The sequence below is a fragment of the Canis lupus genome, chromosome 3 (genome assembly GCF_048164855.1).
Source record: "Canis lupus baileyi chromosome 3, mCanLup2.hap1, whole genome shotgun sequence".
NCBI classification, from domain to species: Eukaryota; Metazoa; Chordata; class Mammalia; order Carnivora; family Canidae; genus Canis; species Canis lupus.
Window position 1 is genome coordinate 6,151,494 of NC_132840.1, and position 16,697 is coordinate 6,168,190.

General features: G+C 57.5%; 1 protein-coding gene and 1 long non-coding RNA gene across 14 annotated transcripts in view; one reads left to right on the forward strand and one right to left on the reverse strand.

Annotated features, from left to right (window-relative positions):
• LOC140626361 (uncharacterized) overlaps positions 1-16,424 on the reverse strand; it is a 143,623-nt gene extending 127,199 nt beyond the window's left edge. For 4 of the 10 annotated variants that reach the window (XR_012025559.1, XR_012025551.1, XR_012025550.1 and 1 more), the window contains exons 1-3: positions 5,962-6,107; positions 5,450-5,575; positions 5,240-5,339 (exon numbers count right to left, since the gene is read on the reverse strand). This is a non-coding gene — a long non-coding RNA (uncharacterized lncRNA). Of the gene's footprint in view, positions 1-5,239; positions 5,340-5,449; positions 5,576-5,961; positions 6,108-14,431 lie in introns of those variants that run through there. The other 6 variants (XR_012025561.1, XR_012025557.1, XR_012025556.1 and 3 more) reach the window with 5 other exon arrangements.
• BEAN1 (brain expressed associated with NEDD4 1) overlaps positions 898-16,697 on the forward strand; it is a 35,036-nt gene continuing 19,236 nt past the window's right edge. For 2 of the 4 annotated variants that reach the window (XM_072814045.1, XM_072814062.1), the window contains exons 1-2: positions 898-1,052; positions 9,883-9,989. In XM_072814045.1, coding sequence (XP_072670146.1) covers positions 9,965-9,989 — 25 coding nt within the window. In that variant the 5' untranslated portion in view covers positions 898-1,052; positions 9,883-9,964. Of the gene's footprint in view, positions 1,053-5,171; positions 5,621-9,882; positions 9,990-16,697 lie in introns of those variants that run through there. The other 2 variants (XM_072814053.1, XM_072814071.1) reach the window with 1 other exon arrangement.

The window sequence follows — 16,697 nt, forward strand, 5'->3', positions numbered from 1 at the left end:
GCTTCCTTCCCAATCAAGCAGGGGAGGCCGAAGTAACGAAGTAAGGGGCGCAATAAGCCGGAGCTCTGCTGCAATGAAGCAAGGAAGACTTGGAGGATGAGCTAGACTCGTCCAAGGCCCCAAGCGGGATGCAGCCAGGGCAGGCCCACGTGCCAGGGCCAAGCTCTGTGCCTGGGATTCGTGGGGAGCGCAGGGCAGAGGGCACGGGGCGTGGAGGAAGCGGGCAACGCCGGCTCAGGAGAGGGAGGCCCGGGCGGCCTAGCGGACACCCGGCGGGCCCCGACCGCGCCTGCGGCCTCGCCCCGAGCCCCCGCCCCCAGGGCCAGCGGTGCCTCCGCGGGGTCCGAGGGCTCGGCGGTCCGTCCCTGCCCCGCGCTCCCGCCGCCCCCGTCCCCCTCCCACACAGGCCCGTGCGCCCGGCGGCGGGGCGCCCTGCCTCCCGGCCTGCCCGCCTGCTGGCGTGGGTGTCGGGCGCGCTTCGAGCCTCGCCCTCCGCCCTCCGCCCTCCGCCGGGTCCCGCGGGCGACCCCGGCGGCCGCCCCGCGCTGCGAAAGCCTCGAAGCCCGCGGCGGCGCGGCCAGGCCCGGGGGGCGCGGACGGCGGGGCCGGGGGGAGGCGCGGGGCCGACGGGCAGGCGGGCGGGGCTGCGGCAGCGCGGGGCCGGGGCCGGGGCCCGGGCCGGGGCCGGGGGGAGGGAGGGAGGGAGGGAGGGAGGCCGCCGCCGCCGGCACCGGGGCGCGCGGGCCGCAGGTCCACCCCGCCGGCCCCGCCCCGCCCGCCCCGCCCCTGCGCGCGGACCCGGCCGAGGCGGAGCGGCGCGCCCCCCGCGACGCCCGAGCCGAGCCCGAGCCCGAGCCCGAGCCCGAGCCCGAGCCCGAGCGCAGAGGCATCCGAGCGGGAACGAGAGCGGGAGCGGGAGCGGGAGCCGGAGCGGGAGCCGGAGCCGGAGCGCGAGCGGGAGCCGGAGCCGGAGCGGGACCCGGACCCCGAGCGGGAGCCGAAGCTGGAGCCGGTACCGCGGCTCGCCGAGCGGAGCAAGGCGGCCAAGCCGAGTAAGGGGCGCGGGGCCGGGCCGGGGCGGTGCTGGGCGGGGCGGGCAGGGGGTCCCGGCGCCCTCCCCGCGCTCGCGGCGGCCCCGGCGCACGCACACACCCCGGGCGCTCGGCGCGGAGCCCCGGCGCGGGCAGGGCGGACGGGCGGCCCGGAGCCGAGCCCGGCGCGCTCCTCTCGGGGCCCCCGCGCCCCCGCCCCCGGCCCCAGCACCCCGGCCGGCCGCCGGGCCACGGGGCGGGGAAGGTCCCCGGAGCGCGGCCTCGGGGCCCCCAACAGCCCACCCCAGAAGGGGGAACTAAGACGCGCTGTCGGCGGGGGGCGAGGGGAGGGGCTCCGGCCTCGACGACTTGGAAGCGGCAGCCCCCCGCGGCCGCGGCCGGAGCCCGACCCTCCGACGGGCGGGTGGCGGGCGGGCGCGCAGCTCCGCGCGGGGGAGAGGGGCGCCCCCGCCGCGCCCTGCTCCGTCGGGCGCACCTCCCCGCTGCGCGCCGGGGGACGCGCGGGGTCCAGGCCCGGCCCCGGCCGACTGCGCAGCGCCCGGCGGCGCACACGCCTGTCCCCCGCGCCCTCGGAGGCCGGGCCGTGCCCACCCCGCCCCGCCCCGCCCCACCCCGGCCTCGCGCGGCCCTGCCCCCCGCGGCCCCGAGGCGGGTGCGCAGACGACCCGGCGCTGCCCTCCGGGTGTCGCGGCGGCCAAGGCCTGAGTGACAGGTGTGCGAGGCAGGGGCCCCGGGAGCCCGACCCCCGGTCTCCACCCGCACGGCCCCACGGGCGCCCGCCTCTGGGGTGCCCCGCAGGACTCCCTCCCCAGACAGCCTGACTTCACCTCCCCGTGCCTCAGTTTCCTCCCCGGACAGGTGGGCAGGACTCTGTTGCGAGCAGACCGTTTCGGGCTTTGGTACCGCAGGACGGGCTTGATGGACTTCCTCGCCGTGTGACCCTAGACAGAGACACTCCACCTCCCCGCAGCCTTAGTTTCCCCACCAGGACTGTGTGTCGAAAGGAGGAAACGGGATGACGCCGGTGGGGGGGGGGGGGGGGGCGCCTGCCGTGGTGCTTGGCACGCAGCCAGGATTCATTTCAGGTTGGCTACAGGTGTCATTTTAGGAAGTTTCGGGCACCAGCAGATGCTGCGGCGGAGTGAGTTCCCCTGAGGCCGTGGGGACGCGACCCCCCACCCAGCCCCCTTCGGGGAGGCCTCTGAATCCCCCAAGGCCTTGACGGCGTCTAATTGTGATTTAAAATTTAGGGCCTGCCCTTTCTCAGCCCCTCCTCCGCCGGCTTTCTGGCTTTCTGCTCCCTGGGCCAGCTCTTCCCCCACAGCGCGCCACATCCATCCAGGAGGGAAAGAACTGTATCTGACGGCCTTTCCCCTGTGCCCTTGGCTGCTGCCTGCGGCCCTGGAGGAGGCTGCTCACGCACTTCTCACAGCGTGTGCGCCCGGTTGTGCACACCTCTCCCCACTCTGCAGTTTGGGGGAGGGGCGGGGGGGAGGATTGCTCTCCCTGAGGAGCCATAGCCTGCCTGTCAGGTGGCTTGGACGTTCCAGCAGTGGCGGTTCAGACACGCAGCAGAAAACAGCAGGGGGAGCAGCCACCAGGGCAGGGAGACAGCGGGAGGTCTGAGGGGTCTCAGCCCTGTTTCCCTGCTTACTGTGGTGTGTTCACCCAGGCCCCTGAGCCAGGAGGCACCAAAAATGGTGAACTTTGGGAGAAAATGGAGCCAGTGGCCTACTCCGGAGCTGGAAGGTCCCCAAGCAGAGATGTGCCTGTCTGTGCAGCTGGGGTCTCAGACTCCGAGCAGAGAGACCCAGCACCTAGGGGAGGACGCTGGGACCTCTGGGGTGGCGGAGGGTGTAGGCAGCAGGAGCGCCGTTGGGAAGAAAGCAAAGATCCAGCTTGTGGACACCCAAGCTAGTCCTGGCCACCTGTGGCTTAGCGGCCCAAAACGGGGCAGAGGAGGGGTGGGTCTGTCCACACGTTGCCTGATGGGGGACTTTGGGAATGGGCTGCCTCCTCGGGGCTCCTCCTACACAGAAACCCCCCTTCTCCTCTTCTTCAGGTACCCCAGCCTCCCATTCACCCACTAGGGTGTCATATCCCCGCATCCTCCATAATCCTCACTCTTCTTCTTCCCAAAGGAGTTAATCAGGAACTAATTAGGTTTGTATCTTGCAGTCCATATAAGTTTCTAGAACACAGCCCAGAGGGAATGTGATGGGGATATGGGCATTACCTTCAGTCTTTGGGAATAATCAGACACATTCTGTCCTTTTACGTGAAGCCTTTGCCTTGGAAGTGCTCAGAGCACAGGGTAAGGGCCAGAAAGGTCTAAATCTGCCCTCAGCCTCCTAAAAATAGAAACTGAGGCCTGGGGACCTTCTGGAACCCCTTGGCAAGTGAGCACAAAGTAGAGCTGTGGCTGAGAACATGGCTACTTGGAGCCAGCTGTCTGGGTTTATAACATAGGATTCTAGGCAGGAGATTTATCTTTCAGAGCCTCAATTTCCTCCTGAAAGTGGGGAAAAAATATATTACGCACCTCCCAGTACAATTGCGAGTCTAGAAGAATAGATAGGAAACATAAGGCAATGTCAAATGGGCCTCTCCCAGTGGCCTTGCCATGTCTGCATTGTGAACGTACATTGAGCACATGCTGTTTTCCAAGCATTTCTCTTTGAATTCTGGCAACAGTCCTCTGATTGAGGTACTGAAATTGTCCCCCATTTTATAGATGAGACCACTGAGGCTTAGAAAGTTTGAGGGCTATCTAACTTTGCTAGTATAGAACACTTAAAACATCCCTATGACTCATCACAATTTTATGAGTCTATAAAATTGATAATTAGCACGTTGTATCTTAGATGATATGTAATTAGTTATTGGAATGCTTCCTCCAGGAATATCTTCAACTACTTTATACCTTTATGTTAATTGTCTACAGGCTATAGAATTTTTAGAGACACCTTCACTATTCAAACAGTAATCAAAGTCAAAAAAAAAAAAAAAAAAAAAAAAAAACAGTAATCAAAGTCATTTAAAAGAGCAAGCCCCCCCCCCATTTTTCCCTATCCCTCTTCTATCCATTTTTTCTCATAGCACTTATCACCCATCACCAACATCTCTATATCATACTCATTTGTTTATTGTCTGCCCTCATCAATATCAACTCCCCAAAGGCAGGGACTTTTAACCATTTTGTTTATGATGATATCTCCTATATTCAGAGCCTAGAATAGTACCCAAAGCTTAGTATGCTCTGCAAATTATGAAATGTTTTACAAACATAAGGTCTACTGTTATTATTTTTGCCAAGTGTATAGCTTGCCTGAAAAATAAAACATTAAGGTTCATGGCAGAAACCATTCCCTCAAAAATTTGGCAAATAGGACTTGCTCAAGTGCCAGGGAAATTTTGATGAAGGTTAAAAACAATGGAATGATTTTCCTAGCATTTTAATAAAGCTCCTTATCAGTGAGTTCAAAGACCAGTTATTTTTGTAAATCTTTAATAAATGGCATGTTTGAAGGCAATTAAGTTAGCTTTAAAATTTTTCAATGAGTTAACTATCACTGACTTAATTACTACTTGTTAGCATGAAAGGTGTTTTCAAATCTTCATTTTAATGATTTTTCAGATCATAAAAGTAATACATGTTCATTGTAGAAAATTTGGAGAATCATAAAAAAATGTAAAAAACAAAAATCCTCTTTAACCTCAACACTGCCCACAGAGCACAATGACTGAATATTTTCATCTATTTCCTCCCTAATCCTTTTCTATACATGAATATTTTCTCTAGGTTTTGTTTTCTTTTACAAAATAAGGATCATGTTGTATGCAGAGTTCTATAACCTGCTTTTTAAAAGAATATAACCTGGGTGGTTTTTTTTTTCCTCTTAACCATTATACTGAAAGTCTTTACCTATGTCATTAAAACGTCTTTAAAAATATGATTTCATGGTTATATATTATTCCAGTATGATTTGCTCAGCTTCTCCTCTCACTGGACAATGGGGCTGTGCCCCATGTTTCCCTGCCATAAATAATGCTTGTCTGAGTCCTCTCTGTGGTGTTTCCTGAACCTTAAATCGGGCTCCTCTACCCAGCGGGTCAGACCTATTTGCCAGTTGGTAGATGGACTGGTTTATGCAGCTAGACAGTGAATGAAGCCTTAGAGATTGGACCTTGGTGGCCGTGAAGCAGGAGGTGGCAGTCGATCCTACAGAAGGCTACTGGCCGGGGGATGTGCTTCTCCGTGGGTCCCAGCCTCGCCTAAAGACCTTCCTGCAGAGGAGAAAGGTTTCTGCCACCTGGGGAGCTCCGCCCGCGGCCCCAGGACTTAGCGCCCTGCCTGGTGAGGCAGCTGCCACCCTTTTAAGATTAACGTGTCTCACCAAAGTCCACCTCTGACTTTCTTCTGGCTCTGGGCGAGGACATGCACGCCCACGGCTTCATGGAACCCCTGCGAGATGGCTGCGTGCATCCACTCCTTCGTGGAGTAAATAGCCCCTGAGCACCCGCTGCAGGAAGGAGAGAGGACGGGAGTTACCCGCGCTGTCCAGGCCGTGAGTCCCCACCTCGCCCTCCTGCGGGCTCCGTCCTCCGCCCCAGTCTCCCAAGCGGACGCGGGCCGTGGGCTCGGGGCTGGTCTCCCTCGCCCCGCACCCCGCGGCTCTGACCCCTCCCCGGGCCCGCTGCCCGAGGCCCCCGCGCCCGCCCCCCCTCCCCTCCCCGATCCGTGGCCGGCCCGTTGCGCGTGGGGCTCCCCTGCGAGCAGGCAGCCGTGAGGACGCGCGCGGGGCTCCCGTCGGACGGGGCTGCGGCCCCCGCTCGCCCGCGTGGACCCGTCCTCCCCCCGCCCCGCAGAGGCCTCCCCACCGGGCCGCGCCCCGCCGCCCCGCCGAACCCGCGAAGGGCAGCCAGGGCGGGGGCCCATTCTGCCGCCCACCCCCCTCATTTTCCGAATCTCAGTGTTGACATCTGCAAAATGGGGGGGCTGCTTTGCGGGCCCGGCCGCCGCCACGTGACTGCGGTGGCCCGGGCGCCGCAGCGGCGTCACGTCACGTGGCCGAGCACAGCCCCCCCCCCCCCCCCCCGCCGCGGTGCCGCAGAGCCCGCCCGGCTGCCGCGCATGCGCCGTGCCGCGCCCGCCCCCCGCCCCCCGCCCCCCCGGGCCGCCCCCGCCCCCGCCCCCCGCCGCGTGCGCGCTGCCCGGGGTGAGTGTCGCAGCGGCCCGGCCGGGGGGCTGGGGGGGCGGGGGGGGCGGGCCGGGCCGGGTGACGTGCACTTGCCGCGCGCCGCTGGGCGCTTGGGGACCCGCAGCGCCGCCGCCCCCGGTGCCCGCCAGACAGCGCCGCGGATGAGTCACGGCGGGATGCTGCGCCCCGGCCCCGCCCCCCGGCCCCGCGGCCCCCCGGCCCCGCGGCCCCCCGCCCCCCGCCCCGCCGGCGCAGCGCACGCACCTGGCAGTCGCTCCTTTGTGTGCAGCCCGGCCCGGCCCCGCCGCCGCTGCACCCCGGGGAGGGGGGGGGCGAGGCCGCCGTCCCGGGCCCGCAGCGCCCCCCTGCGCCCCCCTGCGCCCGAGCTTGCGGGACACGCTCCAGGTGCTTGGTAGACACGTGAAGAGGCCGCCGCGAGCCGGCGGTGCCGGGAGGAGGCAGCGAGTGTGGAGCTGCAGGGGCAGGGTCCGCTGGCGGCGCAGCCATCGCGGTCCCCACGGGGCGTCCTCCCCGGGAGGTGGAGCGTCGCCCGCGGGCGGCCTGGACGCCGCAGGCAGTGCTGACATCAGCCCCAGACGGGTTTGTCCCAGCGTCCCGCACCTGCGATGCCCCGCAGCGCCCAGCCCCGGTGACTCCCCACGGGCCGCAGCGGCCCCCTCCGTACCCCGGAGGACGTCGGAAGCAGGGGCGTCCTGGAAGGCCGTCCAGGTGCCTCCAGGTGCCGTGGCCGCGCAGCCCAAGCGACTGCCCCGTCGGCAGCACTCGGACTCCCCTGAAGAGCTTTCTCGAGCTCCATGCTGTCCTAACTGGGAGTTGGCCAGGTGCGCAGGAAAGAGGTGACATGCCGGGGACAGGGAGTGGCCTGCAGGTGTAAAAGGCCCAAGGTGCCCAGGAAGCTGGCCCTGGGGCTGTCCTCTCTGCGGGGCGTCTCTGCTGTAACTGGGGAGCACCCCGAGACAAGACCCCACCCTGCACAGCTCTTCTTCCCTCTGTTCTCTGTGACCTCGAGTGGATCAGGTCACTGAGCCTCGAGGTTCTCATCTGCAAAATGAAAATGATGTTCCCCACGTCGGGGAGCATGTTGCAGTAATGTTGCTGCCGTTACATCCTGGCACACGCGGGTGTCTGGTGAGCGTGGGTCACACCTGAAAGCCCCGGCGCCCAGAAGGCTTCCATATACAGACATGTCTACCTGACCCAGCCCCTTGCCAGCCTCCCCAGCTCTTTGGAAACTAACACATTGCCCACCGAACACCTTAAACTGACCCCAAAATACGCAGTGTGACGGTTCTTGGTGCCTCCTGCCCTAGGCAGAGGGCAGACCCCCAGACCCCCCTGCGGCCTCAGCCATCATCTGAGAGTCACAGGACCTAGTGAGAGGAAAGAGGGAGTACAGGGGCTTCTAGGAGAAGCAAGACCTCAGGGACAACTGCTTGGAGTTTAGGGGGTGGTCAGCACCCTCCATAGCGTCGGGAGCCACCAGCATGGCCCTGTAGGAAGTGTACTTCCAGCCTATCTTTATTAAGCACTCCCATCACGCCCCTTCACTAGAGACGTAAACAGAGCGCCCGGGCTAGGGAAGTGATGGTAGAAGCCAGGTCATTCTAAGGACACTGGGGAGTTACGAAGGGTTTTCAGCACTGGAGTGACATGGTCCATTTTGCCTTCAAGAGAGACCTCTCTGGAAGCAGCCTGAGAGATGACCTGTCAGCCCACCGAAGTCCCCCTCCAGATACACACATGGCCACGGAGCCCAAGGGCACACCCACAAATGTGAACACAGACACATGGACACACAAGTATCTTTAGAAAGAATAGATCCCAGGCCCTGAGATTCTTCATGAATTTTCTGGTGTGAAATCACCATTCCCCAAGCAGGCTGCCACACCAGAGAAACTTCTCTACCAGGACTAGGGAGATAAGGAGATCACATCCTTCACTTCCCCCATCAGGACTCTTGTTGGTTTCTGTGGGGACTGGGAGTGGGCATCAGACCTGCCTGGGGCTCACACCTAGGTTGAGCTTGAAGGAGCCATCTGGAAAGAGAGAGTCCAGGGTCAGCCGCAGCAAGGCCTCCCTCCGTCCCACCGCCGGGACAGCAGAATGAACCTGACATACATACCCCTCATCCTCATACCCCTCATCCTCGAAACTGGTGAAGTGCCTTACTCCGCTCTCCTAACCTGAGGATTCTGCAGCCCAGAGAGGTGAAGTGCTTTGCCCGAAGTCGCCCTCCAGGAGGCAGCAGTGTTGATACCAGCACTCGGGAATCAGACTTCTCAGGCTCTCCAAAGAGAAGTCTTTGATTCATTTATTAAACAGGAAAAAATGTTTTTAATCAGTGCAACTTGACCAATGGTCTCCATCAAAACGTGGTTTCCATTTGAAGGAAAATATATAACAAAAAAGATGCCTGTGGGAGACAAGGATGGGAACCCCTGGACCTGCCTCTTACACAAAAGTTCTGTCCCCGGTGTCATCCCCAGGATCAGGGATGATCAGGTCAGCTGCCCCCTGGGACAGGAGGGTCCAGGCTCTTCTCCTGTTGGCTTCTGGCTGCGAGCTTCCCCGTGCGAGAGCCCATTGAACTCTGCATTCCTTGGTCCCTGCTCAGCAACTGCCTAACGTGCAGTTTGTTTTCTCCAAGTCTAGCGACCAAGGTCCCTAGAAAATAAGAACCACATCTCCCTGCTGTTCACACAGCTTCATGTCACTTGGAGCTCAACCAATTGGATCTGAACCAATTCACATCTTTAGCAGCATGGGAGGCTGGGTTACTTTTAAGAACTCTTTCGTCTCTTACAAATGGGTGTTAGAGTGACCAGGCGCTCTCTGGCTGCACAGACATTCAGGCATCACACCAAGTTCACATGGCAGGGCAGGGAGATTGGGAAGAGACATTTTCATTCTCTTGGCCTTTATTAGGTCCTTCTAAGTGGTGTGCTGGCTGACACCACTTGGAGTCAAACAGGCCGGGGTTCTAGTCCCAGCCTGTAATTAGAAGCTGTGTGATCTTGGGTAAGCCACATAACCTCCCTGAGTCTCAATTTCCTTATTTATAAAATGAGAATGAAAAGAGCATCACTCCCTTAAAGGTGTTGGAATAACAATAATCATAAGGTCTCAGGTCAGCAACTCTGAACACCCTTCCAAAGGCAGCTCTGGGACCTTGAACTAGTTCCTCACCCTTCCCAGGTGTGTGCCCCTTCTGTGATATGAGGACATTGGGCTGGTCTTTAAGGGTCCTTCCAGTTATAAGGTTCTCAGAATGCCATGGTCTGTTGCAGTTGTCTCAAGCAGTGGGCTCTCACAGGTTCATGAGACAGGAGAACTCCAGGAGATCTCTCGTTCCTGCTCAGAAGAGATATTCCCCCCTCCACACACCACTGAGACCCCAGTGAGACCCACACTTTTGCCCCATCTCTGCCCCTGGACCCCCATACTCTGCAGCCCCGAGCTCCCCACACCCCCGCCCAGACTGGACACATGCTGTCAAAGTCCCCACCTTTCCCCAGAGGTGGACAGCCCAGGGACATGAGCGTCCGGCTTGTGGGGTCAGTGGGTGCTGTGTGGGCGTCCCCATCACCCGCCTGTTTGTGTCTCTGCAGGTGAGCCGAGGCTCCTTCTCTCCTTGAAGGCGGAACTACACACGTGGGCAGGCTGGCTCCCCTGTTCTGCTCCAAGGATTACATGTCCTTCAAACGCCCCTGTCCCTGTAAGTCTCCTTCCTACACGTTCTGTGGCTCGGGACCAGACAAGGGCTGGGCTTGGAATGTTTGGCCAAAGAGCTCCAAGGATCTGATGAGGGGCTGATGTGATATGATGGGTGAGGGAAGGGCAACCCAGAAGACCCCTGACGTCCGGCGGAGACTTCCCATTTTTACCAATGCCTCTGCAGCTGCCCAGCACTTCCCGGTGTGGGGCAGGGCTCCTCTGAGGGATAGTAATGGGATTACTACTTTTTTTTTGTTTTTAATTGCGTGGCCAAATGAATGTGGGAAACACCGAGTGAGACAAGTTAAGTAGCTTTTGTTACCACAGGACTTTTCAGAGCCTTTAATGTGGTGATGTGTGCTGTGAGGCTGCCATAGAAAAGAGAAAGCCCAGTGGCCTTCTCAAGTTTAACTGACCACAGGAATGGGGCTCCACAGAACATACTCGTCGGAGTTCACTGTCCTAAGGAACCCTCCCTGTAGCATCCCCACCATGAAGCCTCTCATTTACTAATTCATTTTGTCTAATGAAGCCTTGAGATGATTTTGCCCATAACATTCTTCTCATGGCTCCCTGACGTCTGTAAGTCCAGGTGATGGACTCAGTCCGGTGTACCCCTGGGGCTCAAGGCTACAGCCCCCTTTGGCTTACTCTCCTAGTCTCCACCAGCCCCACCCTTACCCCAGGGTCCCCTTCACCTGTCCCCATGGCAACCATCTTTCTCTCATGATGTCCCCTGTGCCCCCCAAAGCCACCATCACTTGGTACAGTTTGGGAGGACATCCCTTCTCCTTGATGACTCAGGACTACGAGTCTGTGTGAAATCCAGGCCCTGCCTTAGCCCCCGTATCTATTTGTCATGCTTGCCCTAGCTGATCTCTCATCCCCACTCACCAATGTCTATTCAAACATTACCATTGGTTACATGTCACACATCGTGGAGTTGGGGTCCTGTCTTCCAAATAGTCGAAAGGTCAGTTGTTAAATCTTTCAACATCAAAGGACTGCTGCCCTGGGTGGGTAGAGGAGACTGGGGTATCTGCTCTGGGTGGGACCATCACCAGATACGGGGTTCCCCACCTGGGGAATACGGTGACAGGAGGATTCACTGTCCCGAGAGTGGCGTTCAGGGGGAGCTAATACAAGCTCGGTAAGTTGTTGTTAATGTTGCCGCTGCTGCCGCGGCATAATCAGGAAATCGAAGCCACGTCCTCATCCTCTCAAGCAGCTGGGAATGGAGAAGGCTGGTAAAGGACAAAACTGGGCTGCTCAGTGTAGAGGGCTTTCTAGAACTTTCTGGGGCCAAGCCAGGCCCTCCAAAGCCCTGCCTGTCTACACAAATAATGGCCATCAGCACAGGACAGCCCTCTGCATACCCACCTCCTGAGGATAGTAGGTTGTGGCCGTGGATATTCTGGGCTGTTCAGACGCGGTTCCTACACATCTCTTCAGTCGTCCCTCCCCCTATAGGCCCAGTGCCTGGCATGCAATGAGCACTCAATAAATGTTTGTTGAATGAATAAATGTATAGTCAAACATTCTGAATGAGGAGCTGGAGGCGTTAGATGGGGGAGAAGCTGCTGCTCCTGACTGTGCCACCAGATTGTCCCTGCGGCTTCCGGCAGCCAATCCTCCTCTCTAAGATGAAGGGGTAGCCTGAGGCCAGTAGGTTCCAGGAGCTTGAGGCTGCTGGGGGGCTCCAGGGAGAGCAAGGGGGGCATGGTAGGCAGAACTCTTGGCCCCTCACTGCCCCTTGCTTCAGCCAGAGCAGCTGTGCTTACGCCTATACACAGATCGGGATCTGCTCAGATTTCGCCGGAGAGGGGTCCCTGGCAATGGCAGGCCAAGTGCTGTGGGGTTGTCCAGACTCACCTCTTCCTCTGCAGTCCTCTCCTTCTCTGCCAGATTCTTCTCACATTTTCCAATCCGACTCCTTCCCTTTTCTCTGAACATGTCTAAGAAGTATTCACTGCCCCGCCCCCACCTTCAGCAACCCCAGCCTACTTCAGTCTGGCTTTGGCACCGCCCTCCCCCTCCCCCCATATCCCATCCACTCCTGTGCCACTAAATCTATTCTGCTTCCAGTTCTCCTGGTCACTTCAGTTTTCTTGATGACTTCTCCTTTGGGCGCCCTAACTCTGAGCCCTCTGGGTTCTCCTCCAGCACCTCTGGCCGTCTGGTCCTCTGACTAACCATTGATGATGGTGTCCTTTGGCCATGGGGAGGAAGGATTCTTGCCATACCTGCCCTGGGATGCTGGGTCCCCGGGACTCGAGCCCCATCCTGGCCTTCCTCCTCCAGACCGTCTCATCTTCGCTCTGCTCTCAGCTGCAGCTTCTAGGCCAGCAGCTTCCACGGCTTTCTCTCCCCCCTAATTTCTTCCTGCCTTCAGGTTCCTTCTTCTGCCTTCTGCTGCCTGTCTTCCTTGGGCAGCCTGCACCTCTGCTCCTCAAATTCAGCCTGTTCCCGACACAGCTCTTCACCCCAAGCTGTGTTGGCTTGGTTTTGCTGTCTTGGTTTGGGGCACCACCCTTGACTCGCTCCCTCAGTTCCCCTCCAACACACCCATCACTCAACTGCCTGAAGAGACCCAGGGGTTTCTAAATTGGGTCGTTAGATTGCCATTTAGACTTTGCCCCCATCCGGGCCACCCTGCAGAATCAACCTGGAAATTGCTGCCTTGGTTAATGTTTATTGAACAACTGGATATCGCCACATGAAGCGGATGCCTTGTAGGCAGCCTCCTCAGCTCACAGACCAGAGACCCTCACGTAAGTTCCGGAAGGGATGCAGAACCACAGGGCTCCAGACATCCTAAAAACACCTGACACAGGAATAGTCTAAGGAATGAAACCAGAAATCCCAGGAGGGCCCTGACACGGATGCACACCCTCTTTTTTTAATGCCTCCTCTCTTGTAGTGGGAATTTAGACATCTAATGGAATTGCTTTAACCTTCTTAACTCACAAAATTATCTATCCTGGTATAGGTGAAGATACCAAAGCCCGTTAAAACTTAGGGTGGGAGCCATAGCTTGTTCCCATTTGGGTTTCCACCCCCCTACCCCCTGCCAATTGAGAAAGGAGGGTGAAGTCCCCAAGAGGAGAAACAAGTCCCAGAGTTTCCCAAGCAAGACCCCACTCCTAGGAGTCAGAGCTCAGGAGGCTGGGAAGAGTGAGCAGGGAAGGGGAACCGGCACAGGGGGAGAGCTGGGCTACGGATGGGGATCTGCCCGATTTCCACAGCTTCGGACACTGGGTGCAGCAGGACTGTCCATTGGCCTCTTGGGAGTCAAGTAGGCATTAGCCGGGCCAAAGCTGCACTGACTCCTCCCAGGCACTGCCCACACCACAGCATCATCCCCTGACCCCATCTCACCTTTCAGGCACTGCAGCTCATCCCTGTCCCCCCAGAAACAGCCCCACCCTGAGTTCTGCAGGTGAGAAGACTTGAGGCAGAAAGTGGAGGCAAGAACAGGTAAGAAGCCCAGAGGGCTTTGGCCACTGCGAATGGGAAGTCAGATCTCCTGCCTGCAAGTGCCAGGCTGTGAGCCACTTTCCAGCCTTAAGCCACTGAGTAAGGTGGGGGAGGACCAGCCTGGCTCCTCAGGAAAGCCAGAGGCGTGGGAGCCTTCTCCATCTGGCCCCAGCTGGGAAGAGTGGCCCAGGGTTCCCCCAGGACCCAGACTCCAAGAACAGATGCTTTATAACCTCTTCTTAGCCACTGGCAGATGGCGGTTCCACGGAGCTCCCTGTGGCATGGGGGTGGGCCGCCTTCCTCTGGCCATGGGGGAGGAGAGGCTTTGGGGACCCAAGAGAGGCCGAGCCTGTATCAGAGCAAGAAGGAGGCAGGGAAGGTGGCATCCACTGATCCATGGAGAAGTCAGCTGGGGTTTGTCTCCGCTAAGCTCTTGGGCTGCCCACAGGCTGGCAGGAAATGCAGTCTGGCAGAGCGTCTGGGCGGGCTTGGGTGTCCCTCAGGACCAGTGCTACGTGGTGGGTAGTGCTTGGGTTCGTGTACGATCCAGTGCTGGTGCTTACCAGCCGTGCTCTCTGGAGCAAGCTAGGTAACTAACATCTAGAAGTCCCAGTTTGCTCCTCTACAAAATGGAAACATCCTACCAGCCTTCAGTTTCACGTTCAGATTTAACATGCTCCACGAGGAGAATCTAAGTTGGTGCCAGACACTGAGAAGATCCTCCAAAGGAGATTGAAAGTCCCGTCCTTTGACCACCTCCTCCCTACACAGCTTAGGACTACCCCATCTTCAGTGATAGAGCAGTGAAAGAGAGACACATGGGGACTCTGGAGGCAAATTTGGGGTTCGGACCAGATACTACTGTTTTCTGTTCTGCTCATTGTAACAGTTACCTCTGCAGAGACTGACTTATCAACAGAAGGAAAGACTTGAGGGCAAGGAACGCAAATGATGGGCCACACTCACCATTTACCACTACTGTGCCCAGAGCAGACATGGCCAATCAATTGCAGCACTCTCTCCTCCTGAGGCTCGATGCAATCTCAGGCTCTCTGCAACACAGACAAGCACCACCCCATGATCACTGGCCTGTGACATGAAACCCTTGTTCATTCCTCGCTGTGGCCTGACTTCAGAAGGACCAAGGGACTAGAAGAAGTGACATCAGCTAGACATTTCTCTCTGAGTCTCAGTTTTCTCATCTGTAAAATGGGAGCCAATAAAAGGCTCCACCGCAGAGTGCCTTTACAAGGCCTTATGATCATCTCTTCACATGATTTCCTTAAAGCAGCCCTGCAAGAGCAGGGTCAGTGTGCCCATTCTACCCATGAACAAGCTGAGCCTCACAGACATGGAGAAACTAGTCTAGGTGACACAGTAAGAAAAAGGCAGGGCCAGGGATATACCCCAGGTGAGGCTTTCCAGGGCTCAATTTTAGCTAAAACCACAGATGGCCAAGAGGACAAGGGTGGAGTCAAGTCAACCACTTCATCCCCACCCCTTGTATGGAGAACCCATTCTACAGCAGGTCTTCATGGCCCCACGAATGTCCTGGCTGCACGTCCTCAGAGTTCTCTGGTCTAGCAGACTCTGACTATAGCGAGTGCTCAGCATCTGAAAGCTAATCTTGATTTTAAATGCACATTTTATATTAGAGTCCCTGGAAGGTAATGTAGTATGTGGCCCAAGTACACAGCTCCAGCCTGTTTACACTTCAGCTTGGACACCTGATGTGGTCATACTACAGGCATACCTCACGTTTTGAAAGTTTGGGTTACGCCACTTCACTTTTACAGAAGACCTAGATTAGTACCTCTTTTCCCTAATCAAAAGAAATCGGAAGACAATTTTGCTTTCACGAAAAGCAAAGACCGTTCAACATTTGTTTCGAAACAAGCCATTATAGAGGCCGTGCACACCCCAGGCAGCAACAGTGGCCTCACCAAGCTCCTTCCCCACAACCACACATAGCAGCAGCTCCACATCCAACCACCAGAGCTTTGGACTGGGTCTGTGAGCATCTGTGCCTTATCTCAATTAACTTTGCGCATCCGTTAGCAAGTTGTATCCTAAGGTATCAGAAAAGCCTAAGAGATGTGATGTTTCTGGGGTCTGGGAATGCTAGAACTTTTTTCCAAATAAATTACTGATAACTGCTTCTTCACTTGACACCATTTTGTCTTACGAAAGGTTTCATGGGAACAAACGCTCTACTTGCAGATAGTGGGGGAAGCTTGTGATGGCAGCAGTACCCCCAGCTTTTGCAGAGCACTCCTGGCTGGCAGCGTTCTTGCATTTCACTCCCCACCCCACCCGGCATTGAGCTTCCTGGGTGATGTCATCCAGCCTCATGGCATCGAGCAGCACCCATATACTGACAGCCCCCAAATTTATACCTCCAGCTCCAGACTCCTGTGTCCAACTGTCTGCCCCACTCACACGTATCTCCACTCAGATGTCCACTCAGGGTCTCTAGAACATCTCAGATGTCCTGCCCATCATCTTCCCCATCTCGCTAAATGACAGCTCAGTCCTTCCTTGGGCTCAGGCACCGAACTTTGTCAGTTTTTACTGCTCTCCATCTCATCCACTGCCAACTCCATTTAATGGTTTCACCTTCCAGTCTGACTGCATCCTGCCCTCTGGACGAAGACACCACTGGCATCACATGAACCACTGTCCAGCCTCTTCTGCCACAACCAGGGAGTGTGGGAAAAGGAAAAATTGAGAAACTGAGCCCAGGGTTGGTGGAGGGTAAAATGGTTTCTGTATCTAGAAATCTTGCCAAGGAAAGCATGATCTTCAGAGTTGTCACCTGTGGCATCCCAAAGCCAAGAGCACTGAGAGGAGAGGGGATGGGTTTTCCTGCAAGCAGGAAGGTGTAAGGACATTGCCATTTCTCTGCCAAGAGCTACCCTAGATTAGCTACCCCGAAACTCAGCTGTGCCTGCACCTGGAACTGTGCCCAGGGTGACTGGGGAAAAGTGATTGTCCTCTGTGATGTCACTGCAGAAGTGGGCAGGCCTGGTTGCTTTCCAGAGAGAAGAGAGAGGCCCCAAGAGAGACAAGTCGCATGCCCAGGGACCCGCCACAGGAGGAGACAGGATTCAAAAGCAGGGCTTCTGGATCTAAGCCCAGGGCACTGGCCACAAAGACCCCTCTGCGAGCTCGAGTACACTTCACCTCCCAGAGTCCCCTCTATTTGCTTCTGTCCTGCATCGGCCCCCTAGCA